General features: G+C 36.4%; 1 protein-coding gene across 6 annotated transcripts in view; it reads right to left on the bottom strand.

The window, feature by feature from the left end:
• Nucleotides 1-21,279, bottom strand: part of ZFYVE28 (zinc finger FYVE-type containing 28) — a 170,685-nt gene that overhangs the window by 67,422 nt on the left and 81,984 nt on the right. For all 6 annotated transcript variants that reach the window (XM_068943548.1, XM_068943546.1, XM_068943547.1 and 3 more), the window contains exon 2: nucleotides 11,588-11,728. In XM_068943548.1, coding sequence (XP_068799649.1) covers nucleotides 11,588-11,728 — 141 coding nt within the window. The remainder of the gene's footprint in view (nucleotides 1-11,587; nucleotides 11,729-21,279) is intronic.

Raw genomic sequence — 21,279 nt, 5'->3', positions numbered from 1 at the left:
TTTCTCTACTACCCACCCAAATATAGCTCTCAGTGAATTAAAAAAGGAAACAACATTTACAGTAGGCCTGTTTATAACACCAACTTGAGAGACTACATTAAGTACTGTCATGCTGCAGAGGATCATCCTCTCCCTGTAGGAAAGAACATTTTTGGATCTCAAAACCCTGGTGTTCCTCATGCCATCACAAGAAAAAACTTCTGCCTTACTCTTACACTCCAAAACGGGATCAGCTAATATTAGACAGGGCTGACTTTACTGAAATGAAGTACACCAGGACTTTACTGAAACACTGGGTTCACAGAACAGAGCTTTTTGGCCACGTTGCCTATATCACTAACAGATAACTTAAAAACTCTGTCCACAATGAATTCAGTTATCATCTGACAAATATACTGGATATACACGTGCCCTTACAGCAGTTTATGCCTACTTAAACCTTTTTATAAACACTATAAAGTGTTTATCCTGTGTTAAAAGACATCTGAAAACTCTCCAGAAAGCAACCTTGTACTTCAATATCCCCTTCTACATAGCTTCATAGCAACAGATGAATAAGAGGTGTTCATTTTGAACACAGATCTCTCCTATAACAAACATAAAATGGGCTTCTACCAGCATCAGGCAACCACCATCCTACTGTGGTCAAGTGATCTCAAAACTGTCCTGGAAGACACTGGAAGCCTTTGCAAACAGAAAAATTCCAGACTGACATGGAGTTGGCACAGCCTTCTTCATATCACAGCCTCTTCAGGGACCTACTTGGGAGGAATCCCATGGATTAGGGCCCTAGAAGGAAGGGGAGCCCAGGAGAGCCAGTTAATATGCAAGCATCACTTCCTTCAGGCTCAATATCGGTGCATCCCTCTGAGTAAGAAGTCCAGCAAAGCAGGTAGAAGACCTGCGTGGATGAGCAAGGTACTCCTGACAAAACTCAAACAGCAGAAGGAAGTCTACAGAATGTGGAAAAGGGGACAGGCCACTTGGGAGGAATACAGGAGGAATATATTCCTCTCCTGGCAAAAAATCTCTGTCTACTATAGTTTCTAACATTTGGGAACACTAAGGCAAAGAATTTTGCTTTCTTTAGGTCAATTTTTACTTTATTTCTCAATAATTACCGTGTCTCCTTCACTGACCTCCACTAACATAACTAATACAACGTCTCAAGGGTTGCAAATTAAGCAGACTAAAAGACTTGGCCATTACTTTAGCTAAAAGAATATTCCTGGGTCAGAAACCACACTGTTTAACCTTTACAACATTTAACAAAATAATATAAGGAATAGACACTTGCCAACTTGTAACCAACCATTAGCTTTCAGAATACAGTAGGGAGTTGCTTATAGTTTTAGTCTAACTTGTCTTCTTTAATGAGATCCATTTCTGCCTAATTTTTCCTGAAAAAGTTCTTGGATGGACAGATGCAATCAAACATGAAAACGTCACACCTCTGAACTGCCTCATTGTTCCCAGTGATTATCGTGCATGCTTCCAGTTTGCTCTTGTCAAGAACGTTAATGAATACAATTAGTATCTCTCAAATAATTCACTGCCAATCCACAATGACAACATCATTGTGCTATGAGTTATTTCACAGCTCTTCTCGCCAAGGGATGCTCATTAATGCTGACTTTCTTTTTAAACACTGCTTTCTCTTCACTACTGATACAATACAGATAAAGCAGAGAAAGAAAGGGCATATTTTTTCCGGAAGGTTCCTTATTCTCATACCACTCCAAACTTGGCAAATAATAGGAGACACCTTCAGATAACTTTATTTTACAGCTGAAATAGAAAGTCACTTTCCATCAAGGACTGGCAGAAAGCAGTCTAAGGCCATTTCAGAACATAAGCAGCTAGGTAGCAAAGCCAGCTTGCGAAGTCACCCTTGCAGCTCACCTCCTTTGAGGCTTTCACTCCTATCCTCATTCTGTAATTGACTGTCCCACGAGCACCATCAGGTTGCTTGTGCAGTGGCACGCTGCGAACAGGCTCAGTTCACACACCCACAGAGACCTGGATCAATTCATCGGCTGGGTTCACTGAATGCCTCTGCGAACGCTCGCAGCAGTAAGGCCAAGGATGTAGTTTCACTGTCTAAAGCTGACCGCAGCTCATTTAATCAGACTATGGAGAGGGAGCTATATGCCCACCCCTCTCTCTCCACTCCTCTCTGTGGATACTCACCCTACTGTATGTCAGCACTTTTATGCCATCATGCATCCACATAGCAAATTGAACTAACTTGCCCGTTTGCCTGGGAAAGCAAAGGTTCATTTTCAGCCAGATTTGCAAGCTAATTAGCCACTACTGGAACACAAGCTGGGGTGCAGGAACCCAGCCCAGCGATGGGAGGAAGGATGAGATTGCCTCTTTTAATGGTAGCACCATCTCGGATCGGTTTCAGCTAACGTGAGCTGTACTTTGAGGGGTGCCATGCGGAACTGTAGTGGTAGGAACAAGGAATAGTGGAAACTGGGAACAGGAAACCTTTTGGCTGACGCTGTCAATGGAATTACAGCCTAAGGAACTACTGGTTACAACACAGAAACACATGTTCCAGTAGATTTTTTTAAATTGAATTTTAATTTATCTTATTTGCTCACATTCAACCAAAAAACCAGGCAAGAAAGCTGAGAGAGATTTCTGCAGACTAAATTTAAAGTTTATAACATTTCTAACAGTGTCCAAGAACTTGCTTGAATCTAAGACTGGACAATCCGCATGCACAGCTGCTAAAGTTATCAGAAGACTCTGACCAAACTCATCACATTTTATGTAATTTTTTTTTTCTTCTGAAATCACTCTGCGCATTTCCATTCATACAGCTGTAAAACCTGGGAATGCTAATCCATGGAAGATTTAAGAGACTTTGGCTACTAGGAGAGAAAGAACACACTTTGCATTAAAAATGATGAAAAATCTGATTTCAGTGAATACAAAGTTAGTTGAGGGAGGTATATTGAAGTTCTGCAGCTGTAGAGAAAATACAAAGAAAGATTAATATGGTATTACTTCACCAATAAACTGTAGAGTTATATTCAACGATAATTCAACTCAGAACAGTAGGACTCAAAACTTTGGAGACATCTGTCCTAAAGCAGAGTTTTCAGGCTTAGGGTCATTTCTGCTCTCAGTATCTTAGGAATGACTTATTAAAAGGTTTCCTCCTAAAAGCAATCTATATAAAGACAGTGCTGCCTTCCTTGTTGAGGAAGGCACTCAAAGTTCTATTTTCTCAATGATAAAATACAAAGAGCTTTTGAACTCTTATTTGCGTTGCAGAGTAAGTCATACAACGACAAACATGTTAGTCGAATCTATTAACATACCTCTTCACATTCCTATTACAGGGTTAAATTATTTTGCCCTCAAATTTGCAAAATCCCCATGGAAGACAAGAGGTATAATAATATTAAGCAGCTTTGAAATTGAGGCCATAAGGCTCCAGGAATGCATGAAAACAGTATTTTTACCCCCAGTTATGATGCAAGTCAAAAGCAGTCATGAATTTGCAAGCTTGTTCATTCCTATTTAAAGAAACATATCTGATTTACCAAGGGGGGGGGGAAGACTTTCTGACAGTATCAGAATGATCGTAAGGCAAATATTATAAGAGCTGATGTAAATAAGAGTTTATTTTAATACATCGCTTACTTGTGCCAATCAATTCAAAAAGTTAGCTTTGCAGCCTAAAGCTGATCACTTAAGCTTCTCCATGAACTGCTGCCAACTGTTGATTATGAGCACTACGGAGGTGAAACAGCAATGATTTTGGCAGCAGTTAGAGATACCCTGGGAAACCTGAGAAAACATGGAACACAAGTATCTGTTGCTTGGTATTTACTACTTAAGTAAACATCATCCATAGAAACCCTGAGAACTGAAAACGCATTCTCAGGGGAAAATCAAAAATTTATATTGGGTACATCGCACAGTGTTATCATGGGTACTATATTTTTTTTTAAAATTAAAAGGCATTTTTTCTAAATCATGGAACAAGCTACTGTGGCATTTTCAAATATAGAAAAAGTTCTCTTTTATTTACTTTGAAATGGCAGGAACCCTGTACTTTGAGTACTACTGTTGTTCATCTCAGTACTTCATACCGTAGGCTTTAGTAGTATACTGGACAGTATACTGAAACAAATTAGGCCATCAGGGAAGCCTTTTAAATCATAATGATATCTATAACTACTACTGATTTTTTTTTAGCAGACTTGTAAGTGTTCAGATGTAGGAACACCACTTTTAAAGAAAACAATACTATTTTGTATGTAAAAACTGAAAATTCAGCAGGAGAGAGAGCAGATGGGGTAAGTGACAAGGTGACCGTTCCTAACCAAAACTGCACACATTTTGCATAATTTACTTCACACAAATATTTATTTCTCAAAGTGTTTAAAACGGAAAATTCTCACGTGCGCAAGTAGTGCAAGAGAGTGCAATAGCAAAGTCTACCATCTACTCTCTCGTTAGGTTCACCATTACTCTATAACCGCTCTCTGATACTAATAAACTTACTTATCATAAGCTGTTTTCATATCAATCATTTCAAACTTCTTCTGAAGTAATCTTAAATTGCTAATAAATATAGTGCTTTCAAAAACTAAAAAAGACTGTCATATATTCTGCATTTTTCTGTCAATCTTTTTTGAACATTGCGTGGCAATGAGCTAATATATGAATTCTTTCCAAAGCAAAAGTTTGAAGTAGAAAACACATTCACTGCATTTACGTATTATAAAAGGAACTTAGGAGTTATGACTCAGCTATTTATTCCCCTTCTGTCAGTCTAATGATAAAGTTGCAACGATTGATCAAGTTACCCTAATGGGTAATAGCTTATTTATTTCATTTGTTTTTGGTTGTCCCCTTGATTTTGATTTCAAGTAGTTAAACTAGCAGATTATTGTTAAATTATACCAGGCTACTTTTAGACTAACAGCAACAATAGCACACCAGCAGCCTGCAACTGACCTATTCTTTCTGGAGACTCCAAAAACATTTTGTAAGCCATGCTGCACATGAGAAAACAGTTTTCCACAATATTCCACAAAATATTATTCATAATATTTGAAACCCTATTACAGTGTTATAGCTCTGGAAAATATATACAGGAGTTAATGTTTTATGAATTATTTCATATTAAAAAATCCAGTCTTTTAACTTTCAAATATATTAAGATCACAATGAAAAATAAACTCCACTGCTAAGATTGTCTTTAAAGAACTTATTTGCCCTCTTGCCTTTCTTTTCCTACTTCCCAGTATTAAGAAAAGTTAAGTGGATTAACATTTTTTGCTTACATGACTAAGTGAAAAAGCTAAGAAAATAAACTTAATCTCCAAGTATTAAAATACTACTAAATAAATAATTTGCATGTATTGTTAATCCATGGCAGTTGCACATACATATGGAGGAAAGAAGGTATGTTGCAGCATATTTAAATAACGAGATGGTATAAACAATTCAGCGACTGATATCACAATTTATCATCCTTTGCAAGAGTAAAAATTAAAATATACATACATACATACGTGTGTGTATATCTCTCACAGCTGACAATGATTCTCTGATGACACTGAGGAATGTAGAAGAACTATAAAGGCTCTGACAGCTAGACATCATATTACCTTAATTCCTACAGAAGTGGATCTAGTATAATATCGTACTCCATAAACGCTGAGAAAAGTCAATTTTAAAATGATCTTGCTCCACTGTCCTGATTTAGCCTTCAAATACACTGGCAATAACCACCATATATCTCAGGTGTATCATGTCAATATTGAATGAAGATACTAACAGGTTCATTTTTCATAATATGAAAAGGTATGACCTCTAAGGTGGATAATCATGCATTAAGAAATGAAACATGACCTTATCTTTTCAAATAAAATGTAAGATGACTCCATAGTCTCAAAAAATAGGAGCATTCTCTCCGTTTCTAGTTTGATCTGTTAAAGCCAGGTTCTCTCTTTCACAGAGAAGAAAATGCCGTATTTTATATTCGGGCAAAACTTGTGATATCTTGATCACAAAAACTAATTTTCTCTGGCTTTCTAATTGCAGTACATACAAAGTATCAACATTATTCTCATGCTACCTCCTCACGTTTTAAACGAATAGCTACCTCATCTTCCAGCAAAGCTAGATTCTTTTTTCCCCTGTGAGTTTGCATGCAATGAACAGGGTCAGTGTGAGCGGATGGCACAATACTACCTAGCATTACAATTCCTTTCAGTAACTACCTAAATATTCCCCAAAATACACTAATTAATGCAATCACATCCCTCATTTCACTGATAAAAAATTAATTGCACTTCATAGGCAAAGGCAAGTTTCCTGTTTCATTATTTACAAACTTGTCAATATAGCTTCAGTTTTACCCTTGTGCAATATTGATTGCCACTTGTGTTGTCTTTCTATGCCACAATAATTTATAAAAAAAAATCATACTGCCTATGAAGATCCTTTCCATTTTCCACTATAGGGAAATGCACACAGACACTATGACTGAACTCACTCCAATTCGGTGACAGTTCTCCTCAGTTCTGGGGAAAACTCTATTTGGCATTTTGGAAATTCTGCAACCGTTTCAGGGTTGTTGGATTTTTAAAAGTAATGAGAAAAGGAAGCTAGAAACCTACAACTCTCCCCCATGGACATGGTGCAAGCTGAGGTGAAAGGCAAGCAGACTGGTTTCCCTATATCAGCACTGCTTCTACTAAACACTAAAAAGTGACAGATGAGATGGCATTCCCTACTTTGAGATGTGCCTTGCCTTGTCCACCCATTTCCAGAAAGCAAATAACGTGTTTTTACACTTTCTGCCTATTTAAAAAAAATTATTTCTATGATGGAGGCTGCAATTTCTTTTTATTTTTTAAATGAAAATTTAGATTTCAGCACACTGCTCTGTGACAAGGGAGATTATACACAGGCTTGCAGCAGCGTTTTGTCCTGTATCTTATTACTCAGTGTTTCCAGTAGCCCATTTTTACCCTCTTTCCACATTATACAGTAAGCTCTTTCAGCCTGCACACCAGAGCCACTATATAACACACGTACTCCTTTATCACAACAGCAAAGCTCTGTTTTCAATGACATTTGAATCTCAGCTTGTCTTGTACTGTGGCTCTCAATTGTTAAAGTGAGCTGGAAGAAATATGGAGATAAATATGATTGGTGGAAGAGGAGCACTTTTGATAAATCCTCACCCTGTATTTTGTACTGACATTCTTGAGGCAGACATTATAAAAAACAACATTGAAATATGCTTCAGCTTTCTCTAGGGGCCCTGATTCCTGGGCAGTATCAGTTCATTTTGTGACAGACAATGAGATCCCAACCCAAAGGCATCCACTTCACACCCAGTACATAGAGGACTGAACTACATATGAAGCACACACACTAAAGGCTCTAGTTTAAAGCCTAATCTTACAGCAAACTGAAAATGGTGCTAGCTGACTTTAAAAGGAGGTATTGCTATTTGCAGTAATTCAAGAGGTTCCCAAGCAGTTCGATCAGCCAAGCAGCAGGAAACGAAACGAGTGAAGGGCCGGTATAGTACGGTACCAGTCAACACAATGTCAATCAGCCCTACAAGTGAGCCAGAAAACGTGAGGTTTCACAAGTACTATCCGCTTCCCATCTTACTCTTCTGCGACACAGTACGAGGGTAACACATCCAAGCGAGTACATGGTTTGCTTCAGGCCAATGCCCTGACAGGAACAAATTCCTTCCTAGGATAGCATTATGGATCAAATTACACATTGCCAAGACACAATCTGCAGTTCAAGGAATAATTTTGATAAAACCATGCTGGGAACTGACTCATATGCTATTCTGAGAACTCGCTGCTTTATGCAGACAAATAATTCTCAGCATATTGAAAGAGCAAGCAAGTACTACAATCCTGAAAACACTATCACAACGTTAAGCACTTATACATAGGTTCAATGTTGATCTATCAATTTCTAATAAAATATCTGGGCTAGAAATAAAGGTGCTTTTATTCTTTAGTGTCATCACACTTAATCCGTTAAGTTTTATAAAATGTAAAATTAAACCTAATTCTATTCAAATGACTGCGAAATTGTTTTAAATCAGCTTATCAACTCAAGTAACAAGATAGCAATCAATGTGAAAACAGTAACGAGCAGGGAATGATGAAAAACGTTTGAATGATTAATTTAAAATGTACGCTAACTACACTTAACTTTCTGAAATTGAGGGGTGGAGGCAACATAAGAAAAAATACCTTATCTTAACCCTTATATAGAAATACTTCAAAGAATTTGTGTGGCAAATGAACTAACATTACATATTCCTCAAAATTCATAGTTGCAAATACTTTTTTCTTAAATATAACTTGTGTTCCTTCTATTACCATCAATCAAGTTCAATAAATTGAAGTTAATGTTCCTTTTTATTTAACAAAATATACCTGCTTTCCATCATTTATCTCTGCTTACTTAAGTTATCATTAACTTTAACAGGAAGTAGTACCAGAAGAAGTGTTCTGTTAGATAAGTATTATAAATAGAATATATGCAAGATACTATATTAACACGTGTTATGTTCTCATAATATTCTGTTATTGACAGGGAAATGCCAAAGCAAAACGCAGAATGCCATTTTTACGGCAAGGTATCACAACTGAAACAAACTGCTATAGTACATTAATGTGTAAATGAAATGTGAAGCTTTGAAAACCAAGACCTTGATTCTTACTCATTGCTATGATAGTCAGCATCATGCTATATGGTCAATTCACAGCATTTGAAATCCAAGTTGTAATATCTGCAGACATTAAAAAAATTAATTTACTGTAAAAATTGCAATTTTATCATCAAGCAAACAGTATTAAGGCAAAACAGTACAAGACAAGACTGAGAACTGCAATCCTTTAATAAGGAAGTGTCAACAGTCTTGAAAATTGAAGTTTTTTGCATATCCATAGGGAAGCGCCACCATGAGAATTCTCAAAGCACAATACTTTCCACTTGACTTGACTGATACTAATACTTAAAATGTCCTTTTTGCTGAGATAGAAAAAATTAAGCACGTCCATTATAAAGCATTATGTTCTTTAGGCAGAATCTTCTGTTTTGTCTGAATCGGTCTATAGACTACAGGACACTTGAACTCTATTAAACAATAGTTCCAAAAATTTAAAGCGTACACAAAGATATAAACCACAGCTTTTCGGAGATGGTGAAGATCCAACAGAATATACCCTCTCTCTAAAAGGAATCACAATTTGCAAGACTTGTTGGTCCTTCAGGAAACTGCAGTAATTTTAAAAGATGCTTCTCTCCCCTAGATAATGAGACATGGAATAAAATTTCAAAACAACACCTGGTAATTAAGCAGACACTATCAGTAACTCGTCTGAAAACAAGCAACCCAGGAACAAACAAGAAATTGACCTCGTAAATTAATTTCAAGTCCAGATGAAAAGACAGAAGGTCACAGGGATTTTAGAAATCTTTGTTCCTAGAAAAAATCAAAGTCTGATGGAAAATCTATGTCTCAATAAGTTTTATGGAAATAAGGATAATCTGGAAACCTTAATAACATAAGGGAGGAAAAAAGAATAAGACAGGAGCAAAGACTGGGAGTGTGCTTAACTATATCCTGTGGTCATAAGTTCCTTTCCAAAAGCGTTGCTTGAAGAGAAAAAAAAAAAAAAAAAAAAAAAAGGTTCTTAACACTGTGTGATTGTTGTTGCTGATATCACACAGATGATAATGTAGCTGGCTTTCTTACTATCATTTGTACATCCTTCCATTAGAACAGTTTTGACCCTTGGGTTGACATCTTCCTCAAACTCCAACGAAAAAAAACAAACACCCCAAAAAACAAACTCTTCATTTTTACAGAAAACACGACAAAATAATTTAAAAGACTTAATTAATAAAGACATTACTTGAAATGATACAGGACCTAGCCTGCAGAACTTGGTGAAAATTATAAATTTCAAAAATAACTGCACAAAAAATGCAACTATCTCAACTTTTTTTTTCAGTCCTTCCCACAGATTGCTTTAGTAGCAGCAAGCTGTTAGAAAAAAAGGAATTACCAGGCATCAGAGGCGTTAAGAGGCACTAAGCGGTGACCCAGGAACAAGCCAACTAAACTGGCCAAGAAACTGCCAGAGTCTGCATTTCTTGCACTCCTACTGATGAAACATTCAGAGAAGCTACATTTGACCCAGAACAGATCCCAGGGTTTGCTGGTACTACAAGAAACACTCAGAAAGCCCGCGCACCTGCAGAGAAACACGGAATAAACTGTTATCTCCAGGAAGACAACAACAAATGAGGAGATTGAACTTGCATCAGACTATTGATCACATCCTTATTATTAGAAAAATCTTTCCTAATAAAACAGAGTCTGGAAAGAGTTTGCCTAGAGGGGTTGTGGAACGTCCATCACTGGAATTTTAAAAGAACAGGTTAGATAAATATTTGCAAAAAGTGGTTTAGGTGTAGGCAATCCAGTCTTGTCACAGAAAACTGAAATCAATGACATTTCAAGACAACTCGCTCCTGTTTTTTCTCTGATTCACTGAATTTTGACTATTACTAAACTTGCAACTTTCAGTTGGGTAAACTCTTAAACTCCACTTTTTCTCTGGTGACAGTACAGCGTGAAACTGAAGATCTGCAGAGTAGACCAAAGTACTGAAATCCTTTCTGACACAAAAATACATTGACTAACAACAGTTCTCTGGAAATGCTCTTCAGAAATTTGTATGTTTTCATTTGGAAATATTTGCAGGTAAGCACGCATAATACCTGACTTTTTTCCTTTTTGTCAATGGACTTTACTAACTTACCATGCACGTTTGGTATGCTGATCAGGGCACTTCAAAATCATCTTAGTCTGATTAGTGATAAAATTTCTCCACATCACGAAATATAGTACATTTTACTGTTAGTAACAGTTACATAAGAAACAATGGCTAAGAGTAAGTCAAAATACTCCATTTACATTTTTCTAATAATAAAATTTATAAAAAGATGCATTTTTATTATTTTCTTATTTATCTATTTTTTATTTGGCAGAGGTATAATTGAATTTTTATTTCCATGGTCTTTCTATTTACAATTCTTCTGACTTGACAGCAATAGCATTTACTTTTAGTAGCAATTCCTTCTACCATGGTGAATTTTAGCACATTTTTAAGTCTGGAGCTTAGCACACTTTTTATTGAAGTGTTTTCCTTGTGCAACATTGGGGAGCAGAAGTATCAAATCACTTGCTTTGTACTTGTACAAAATCATACCACAGAAGTTGTAGTTTCCATCTCTAAAAATCTGAATTTTATATTGAAATACTTAGTGTAGAACAGCTTGCAGCATGACAGGAAAAGTAAGATTTCTCAATTTCTTCTCAATTAATAAACAGAATCACAACGGGTCATTTTATATAAATATGCACCAAATGTATTATTTTATTGTATTATATATATTACATATCACTTCATATAAATATATAATACAATAAAATAATACGTCTAGATATACAAAAAACTCCATCACAATATAATCAGGAAGAAGCTATTTTGATTACCTGACAGGAGCGAAACTGGTTGACTAGCAGCGTACATCTCTGCGGGTCTTTTCTTCCATCCAAACTGTCCAGTTCAGCTGCTACTTGATTTAGTTCCTCATCAGCATAGTAGAACTGAGCAAGGAGCTGTGGGTCTGTTCTCTGCAATGAAGAGATGGATATATACTATATTACATTGTGGGGGTTTTTTGCATTTGTTTTGAAGCACTTCAGTTAATTACACTTATTGTATCATTTTCTTACATTTAGGACGGATCAGGAGTATGACAGCAAGGAAAAGAATGATTTTAGACATTTATACATACTTACAATTCTTTTACTTTGAAGAAAACCCTCTCATACAACAAACCTGGAGCATTATTAAACTACCACTATCGCCAAAGCCACGCTGGCTTTCTCGTTACTTCTGGCATAATTATATGGTGAAGCAAACAGTTGAATCACAAGTCCTGTTTATTAAAAACAAAGTAATACTTTTCAGCTCTAGGCAAAATAAGCCAAGGTTGCTTTCCAAGTTAATAACCCAAGAAAACTGTGATCTATCCATCAATGTGATGTACTAGTGCACCAACTGGTCAGATTTGTAACAAATCCTCATTCTGACAATCACAAGAATCAAATCACAGATGGTAAAGGTACTGAAGCTACCAAATAAGTTACCAGGGCCAAATAGATGCAAAAACTTGACAAAGTAAAAAATTGGACTGAGACGTTTCAGAGTAAAAACTATCCCACAAGTCATCTGAGTGGCAAGGAACAGAATTATCATGATGGATTTTCATCCACATTAAAACCAAACAACAGCTATAATGGATAGAACAGAACAACAAGGGAATCCATTACCAAAACACATTGACAACAGTAATAAAATCCTGTGCCCTAAAAGGGATAATTTAAACATTCATCAATGACTGGAAATTCTGATGCCTCTTCCATCAAAATACTGAAAAAATAATTAAAGTCAGTGACAGGGAAAAAAAGAATAAGAATTTTGAATGTTACAAGAGATCACAGATACAAAGGGAAGAAAGGATCAAGTATCATTTTGTGGGTGCCATGAACTTCGTGAAAGACTCATGGGTTTCAGATAAGCACAACCTTTTTTTTTTCCTAAACAAGAAGTTAGTAAAATATTCACAGGATCTGCAGGAGGTATGTATAAAATGATTCTTGTTTTTTAACCCAATTTGACCAAATAGGCACATAATGTAAGAAATATTAGGACTATACTAACTGTAGACTGGGAATTAGACATAAACAGTTGTTGCCAGATGAGACTGAATATCAACTAAGAGAAAAAAATAGCTGAAAAATATCTGAAATGGATTCTTAAAACATGGAAGAATCAAACAGTACAAAATTACTTTTACCATGACCAGGTTATGTGTAAAGCCCAAGCAACATGGAAGCAATTTAAAGAAAGCAAAACACTGAAGACAAAATAACAAATTCTTACTGGTAAAGAAAGTCATTAGGTCAAAAGAAAACACTGCTTTTAAAAATGAAGAAATAGCAAAACCATAGAAATTATCAAATAGTAACACATTTTAAATGACAATTAATGCAGCTGTACCAGATACTTCTATCAGTACAAAATAAGTGCAACATAGTAAGGAAAATATTCAATAGCAAAATGGAAGATACCATGACTTTAAAAGACAAAATTATTCAGTGCAGTAAATGGCAAAAAAGACAAAAATACTGAGGGTATAACGATGGGATATTTGTTGCAAACCTTAACATTTTCTATTTGAAATATATAAAACATTTCCACTATTATAAAAAGATAAAGTAAGAAAGTTTTGCAGGGAAGGGCATATGTCTACTGCAAGAGCAGAAACGTTCGTTCTCATTAGCAAACTACAGGTTTAAAGCACTAATAGAGGTGATAAAGGTATATTAGGAAGCTGAATCACTAGAATATTTCACTTAGCATACATCCAAGCACACACACAAAAAATCCAAGTATGAGGTGTGACCCTACCCTCTGCAGAAGAAGAGGTATACTGTGGCATGGGCTCCAGGAGGCCTGAGCTATTTAAGGTAAGCTATAAAGATCAGTAACAAAAAATCAGTGAACAGTAACACAGGCTCAGAAGTGGTGAGAGCACAGCAAATACCATCGTGAATTCCTGAAAGAGGCAGTTACTTCTGCTTCATTAACTTCAAAAAACCATTCAACAGAAACTACCACAGCATGTTGTTCCATTCCCAATTTTAGCCTGCACAAAATACATATCCTGCAGAAAAATCCATTCAGACCAATATAACAGCATCAAAACATACACAGCTGAATAGCCTCTGAGAAGGAACTGTATTAATATGTTTTAAAGAGATCAGTATACATCCTCTGCTGGTGACAGGAGCAAAAAATTAACTACAGCAAATATTTTATTGCAATAAGACATCAGAAAGAAAGATTTAGTCTTCTAAATTATGCTAAATACTACCTCACTGTTATTTGCTGTATTTTTTCTCAGTCAGTAATTCAACGAGACAACAAACATCTTTCCTGAAAGTAGACACACTGACTCCTGTTCTTATGTGCCTTGTTTGTGCACAAATAAACAGAGTTTAAGGCCATCTTAAATAGTATCATGAGCTGTAATACTGCTGCAAAGCTTTCTACATCTCTAGTTCAAACAATTAAAATTCTGAGGCAAGTCACCAATGAAGCACCTTTTAAAGGGGCTGAAACATAGAGTAATTAAAGTGTGTTTTTCTTTCAAAGGGAAGTCACACACTCACTACAAAATAAACCTCTGCAGTCTTAAGACCCTTCCTCTTAATTCTTTCAATGTTATCTTTTACTAAACAGCTAAGGTACACTAAGCAACGGTAAAGCGTCAAGTTATTCTATGTAGCTACACTGCCAGTCCATCATCAGTCACACTACCAGGCCACATCATCCACAGATTTTAAATCATCATTTATAGATTGGTCATTATTTATTATACTGATTTGTATGACATACATTGACTATCACTCCAACCAGTACAAAGGTGGGAATCAGTAACATGTTTTTTGAAAACATTCAGCCACATCATGCATATTTAATTTCATATAGCACATGAATTATAAGGCACCATCTGGACAATATTACATCATTGTGTAATATTGCAACATTTTCGTTTTCTCTTTATGAAAATCATCTTTTTTTTTTTTAAGCTTTTTTTTTTTTTTAATCAGGTATCATTCTTCATTTTCTGCTCTCATGAAGTCAGAGGTTAAAGGGTAGCACACCACTGGCAAGCTTGGCATAACCCGCCTACAAGAGAAAGTACTGTGAAACTACTGAACACGCTATACTCAGCTTTTGCCAGTACAGTCCTACCAATGACTACTCATTTGGACCAGGTTAGTTCAATTTGTTCCCCAATAAATGCTGATTTGGCTTTTAATCAAGATTTATATGGACTATAAGAGAATGTTAAAAGGAAAACAATTTAAGAGATGTGGACAGGAGATTCAATAATTTTTATGTTAGACTGTTAAATTTTATTAGATAAATAACAGGCCTGTAAGATTACTTATTACACGGTATCAGATGAAAAGATATCATTGCCGTATCTTGTAAGCAAACTGGTCTTTGTCAAAAACTGAAGACGTAACTAGAAAAAAGTGTAAACAGATACGCTTAGAGGGAAAGGAAGAAATTCTAGCACAGAAATTTCTTCACAGGACAAAAGCAAACAGCCAGAGAGAAAACTTATAATACAGTGAGAAGGCAGGATGCTAAGAGATAAACCTCAAGCTGTTCAGTAATTTCAAAATTTAAGTATTGCTTTGAAAAAGACATTTCCAGGAATACTGATTCTCCCTGTGGAGAATTTCCTGCTTGAGAAACAAAACTGCAAGAATCTTGTGTGCAGTTTTAAGCACAGACAGCTTTCGAGTATGAACACTGTTTCCTTCTCCTCTAGCCAATGATTGCCTGCTCTGCAATTCCTCTTATGCTACAAGCAGTGAGACTAGCAGCTGAAGTGTAAAGTTTTAGAGAAAGGCCATGGCATTCACATCATGCAACTGTCTTTCACCTGTGCCACTTCCTTTATTCCCCGCTGGGTAAGGAAAGGCTGCTATGTCTCTATGACCAAGGCCCCAGATGTTTTCAGTCTAAATCTTTGGTCTACTATATTTCTAAGGAAAGGAAAGAAGGGTATTGTCACGTAATCAAAGTGAATCAGCCTCAAACTTTCCTTACTCTCAAGTAAGTGCTGCAGTGATCAGAAAGGAGCAGGGGGCGAGAAGGGGGTGGGGAGGGAGGAAGCGGGGAAAAAAAAGACTACACAAGTCACAAATGTATTAGTAAGCTTGACTGGCAGATGACTAGTTCCAAAGGTCTAAGGTACTTCTTCAGAAGAGTCCGGTAAGTTGTTCAGTTAGGTCAATTCATTTTTAATTCACGTGCAAGCAGATGTACTCACATCCTTTCTTCAGGCTGGCGCTTTACATTTTTTCCAGTGCTTTTCAAATACTAATAAATAGTAATAAGAAACAATCCTTCTCAATAGGAAGTCACAATATCTGATAGTTAACTTCAAATTTTATCATTTGTAGTAGCAACACTGGCTTCTCATTAAAAGAAAGTGGTTGGCTACTCATTTAGAGCATGCAATATTTTTTATCTATTGACTCTTCCTAAAATGCTGTCCCCCAAGGAGAAAAACTTCCCCTCAAGGTTCACTTTGTAGAACATAATGAGAAGTCTTTAAAATACTGAAAATACAGTCTTTACTTAATTTTGCTGGTTTTTTGGTGCTGCTTCTGTCTAAAATGAGAAGGGACTTCAAAACCAGCAGGACAGTTGGTAATTGGGCAGGAATATTATGAACACTGTGGAAAAGCTACAGCCTGGTTAAAGCTTCACCAGCTGCTCTGCGTTTACCTGCAGAGTTATCATTACATAAGCTGGAAAGAAAGGTGAATGGGCTACCTCAGAAAAAAATGCCAGCAGCAACTTAAGCCAAAAAAATCAGTGAGGTAACGATTTATTAACAGACTACAGAAATCAAGTGGATGAATCTTTCCAATATGAGCACAGTCTTCAAAACGCATACTTAAATGCTTTGCTTACCCTACAGCATGGCATAAGAGTAATAAAAAGCAGAACAAAAGAAAACACTGATACTAGTCATACTTAACTAGAATAGCAAATATCCAAGAATATGTCAACACAGCCCGTTTTCACTCATGATGAATTAAGTCACTCTACAGAGTTTCTGTTTTTGAATGCTCATAATATCAATCCAGAAAGGCATGTACTCAAATCCATATTTTCTGGGAGAAGTATGTAAGCACCTGCCTAACACATATTACTCAGGCTTGAGGCTGTTTACTTTGCTGAAAAGGAACAGACTGCAGCTGAACTGCAGCCTTTACTTCTAGGAAACTAGAGATATATTTCAAGAAAAGGAAAAATTTTTTTCTGTAGAAAAGTCACCATGCTAAGCATGAAGTTGTGTGTGAGATGGTACACTCATTTCTCCCATGTGAAGAACAGGTAACCTGCAATGTACCTGCTCCTTTGGCCTACTGCAGACCTGCCAGGGGCTTCTGACTCCATAGCCACCTTGGTTGCCTCCTGCTAAGCCCACCTGTGGGTATAAGGAGTCTTAATTCTTTCCTTTGGAGAAAATGAATTTTCAAACCACTTACTAAAAGCCTAGCTCTGTAGCTAATTTCCCTGAGCTTGACCTTTGAATAATAATGTTTCATTCTCATTTGCTGCAAGAACATCAAAATTGAGGGACAAATATTTACTGAGAAACATCAGGAACAGCATGTTGGGATATATATCAAAACAGACAAATCATTCCTTAAATGCTTGTATGCAGTTTTCTTCAGATTTGTCTACATTTTTGTATTTAAGGTCAAACATTACATTGAGTATCTTTTCAACCAAGATAGATTCTGAGATGTTTTAGTGATTTATTACCTATCAAGAGGACAATAGTAATTTAGCTCCCTGGACTGGTTGATGGATTAAGTTCATTGTCAGGTCTACAGGCCCTTCCCTTTACCAGCGGCCCACTGTGGTATTTGGAAGCAGCATCCAACTATTTCTCTCCAATAATGCAAAACCCTCTGTCTTGCTAAATCACACATCTTCCTAACTTTCTGTATTACAGGACATTTTAACCACTGTAGTAATGTTATAAAATGTTTTAGGAGTCTTTGTAAACATTCATAGAAAATCCTAAACATTGATATTTGAGACAAACAATGATCTCTTCTTGGACATGTCCTCAACGTTTATATTTTTCTAATAAGTAGCCTGCTGTACAATTTTTTTCTTTTAGAAACAGACTTCTGTTCTAAAAACATATTTAGCCCAGTTTAAGGATTGTTTTGCAGCCTCTTTGAAAACGTCCAGAGTTAGAGTTTGTGCGTACTCTAATGATAGGACTTCTTTTTCCTCCCAACCTTTGTAGTTCATGTTTAACAGCCATGGTTGATTGACCATTTTGACTTGCTGTTCAATATTTACCTTTCTTAAACAATCTGCCACATACAATATTTTACTTGTGGATCAATAAATAAATGTCTTTCTTAATCAAGGCATAGATTCCCCAATAAGAAAAAAAACCCAATCCAGCAATGATTTCAAGCCCACTGGTTATATAGGAGTTACTACATAGTGCCTCTCAGGTATTAACAAGCACAGCATGTTCCTGAGGATTCTTTTTATTGAAAGTGCATCCTTATTTTTATCTGCCTCAACAAACTTGAAGACGAATTTCAGGCGCTCTGTATCATATTAATAAAAGCAGAGTCATCTGTGTAAAGTTGTACATACATAACCTCATTTGCCTTGTAGGGGGCTTTCAATAAGCTCAGGTTGAACACCTTGCCAGATGTTCAAAATTTAACAGCTACCTTGGCATCATGTCACTAGCACAATCAATCATCGCAGCAAAATGACTTCATCAGAACGTCATTCCTAAACATATTTGCTCAAGTCCTGTGATGACAGAAACTGATCTGACCAAGTACTCAGCACATGAACTTTTCCCAGCTTCTGCCTTCCATCGGACAACAATCTCAAAGGAATGCCTGCAGAAGTAAAAGTTTTCATCTATTTCAGCTAACTCCCCTAAACAGAGTTTCCTACTCTGTTTTACAGATAATAGCAGGCTTCAGTTGATGTTTGTCTTGTGCTTACAGCAGCATGTTCACGCTGCTTGTGGCCATTCCTGAAGGAATGCACTCACAACACAGCCCTTCAGTCAGAACACTTAACATCGTCTCCCTTCTCCCTGGGCAGCAAGCTCCTACCTCCATGCAACTTTTGGGAACGTTATTGCTTCTAAGAACTCATTACTGAGTTGAGCATCCTTCTGTTAAGCCTGCTTGAACGTGAACTGTGGCTTGGAAATTGCCAGAAGACAGAAAGGCAAAAGGCACCAGACAGACCAACAGTGTGATTGCATAGGACTTTGTCTCCCCTGGTAAAAAAAAACTGTTAGAACAGTCCATCCATTTAAAATAATGATATAAGCACACAAAAAGCATAAATTTGCTGCAAGACAATAAACTGGATGACAGTGGATGGCAGGATGCTCACCTGGGCACCGCCCCCATTCCCCTAATGAATTAGATCTTTTGCTCAATTAGGCATTCCTCCATCTTTTCAGACAACATCTTCAAGGCTTGTCCTTCGTCTCCTGGTTACACAGGAAATCTCTCTTGAGAAACGAACGACTTTGTACAGCTATTCTTGTTTTCTGTGCTAGCTCCGCATACAGTTTTAGTTTGACCATTTCTCCTCATCAGTATGCCTGTTAGATAAGCTATATCAGTCTTTAGCTACAGGGCTTTTTTCCTCTTTAAACAGGTTCCTTTAGAAGTCAACACACAGAAAGTATAAAAACTAAGCAAAAATTAAGCTCAAACATAGATGCTTTTCAGGTATATATTTTCCTGAGCTGGACAGTTTTATATTCATTTATTGAGGGCAAAAAATATAAACAACAACAAAACCCCAATCATTACATGTTAGTAGTGTGTAGCACTAGAATTTGAAAATCACATATTGTCTCTTCTGGCAAGATCAAGTTTCTGAGACCTGTCTGTTGCCTGTTTAGTTAAATCTAAAAATCAAACACAATTATGGTACTACCTATTTAACCAAGAGATGCTTCTTTTCCCCACACACTGGAGAAAAGCTTTCATCGATACTATAATCCATACAGCCTATTGCTTTTTATTCTCTTTTGATCAGCAATATCACTTTTCAAATCAGTTGTCGAATAAAGCTTTCACAGTACAATTACATAACGTACAGGCTGCGCTCAACTACATTTAGGAAAACACTGTCTGACATATTTTCTTTATTATGTTAAATGCCAAAAGAACCAAAGGCATTAACTGCAGAACTAGGCAGTTAATTCCCAGTTAACAGCAAGGAAATGCATTAATAATAGAGCTTATTGTAGTGTTTATAATATTTTAGCAAGAATAGGATTTAGACTAGATTTTTCTTTGCTATATTTGATAATAGCAAAAAGCACTACTACATTGCAGACATCAAAAAAGAAAACTCAGATTTTTGAAAAGTGAAGCATGTTTAGTTAGTGCAAAAAAAAAAATTACTCATACACACACTAATGGATGCATTTCAATATAGATACCTACAGCAGGTTTTTACTGACAGACAACAGTAACCTTTACCACCCACCAAAGCTGAAATCCCTTCTCTACCACTGCTGGTAGAGATTCTACCACTGCTGAGGCAGATTCGTGACATTTCTGGCATGTAACAGGGCAAAGAATTCCAGTGCTTACAAAGCCTTAGGGCAGAACACCTGCTGGAGTATCTATATCTTAAATTTCAAAACCGTAACAGCTTAAGTTTTATTGGTTTTAATATAAATACGGCATCTGACAGAAGGCTCAGCATATATGCCATCTTGGATCAAAGTTTTTTATTGCTTTTCAATTGAGAAATAGTGAATATTTTTCTCTGAATAAAAAACACAACATAAAATCAATAGTGCAAGTGTCAGTTTTTTGACATTTCTGAAACAAAAGTTCTTAATCATTCCCAGTGATTGCAAGGCTACTCTGAAAATAGATGGTAATAGTTGAATCCATCCCTTCATATGTGTCTGTCCATTTACCTTTCTTGTTTATTCATTTAAGAGGAAAAGGAAGTCTAGAATTTATTAACTGGAGATGACAGGGGCAAGAATATAGCCTAGAATTGATTAAGTTAGGGGATACACATACATTTAGGAGAAGTATCAATGATGATTTGTATTCTGTGAAACACAGTTATGTTGTTTGAAATGAACTGAAAACAGAGCAACATGAATCAAGATGATATTATGCTTTTACTGCCCAAGCAGTTACTGCTCTTGTTTGTTCCTAGTATCACCTACAACAGCGTAAGTACTAGTCAGGCCCCAACACAACTGAAGACAAAGGAAAAGGAAATAGCAGAGAGGAAAAAGACATACTAGTAGGACAGCAGACATACCAACTGATTACAATATGACATATTCTGGAATGTACATATATGCCATATGTTGCAAACTTATATCAAAAGTTTTACAGGAAAAAGATTAATTTCCAGGAGGTATATGAATGCAGATTGCTTCTGAAAGACCAGTTTGAGACAGAGGCTCTCTCAATCAAAGGAATACCGTAGTCACATAGTACATGAGCATTCAGTGATGTGCTGAACAATG

Source organism: Struthio camelus, chromosome 4 (assembly GCF_040807025.1).
Source record: "Struthio camelus isolate bStrCam1 chromosome 4, bStrCam1.hap1, whole genome shotgun sequence".
In the NCBI taxonomy this organism is placed as follows: Eukaryota; Metazoa; Chordata; class Aves; order Struthioniformes; family Struthionidae; genus Struthio; species Struthio camelus.
Note: the sequence above shows the minus strand (reverse complement) of the source record. Positions and strands in the feature narration are given on the sequence as shown.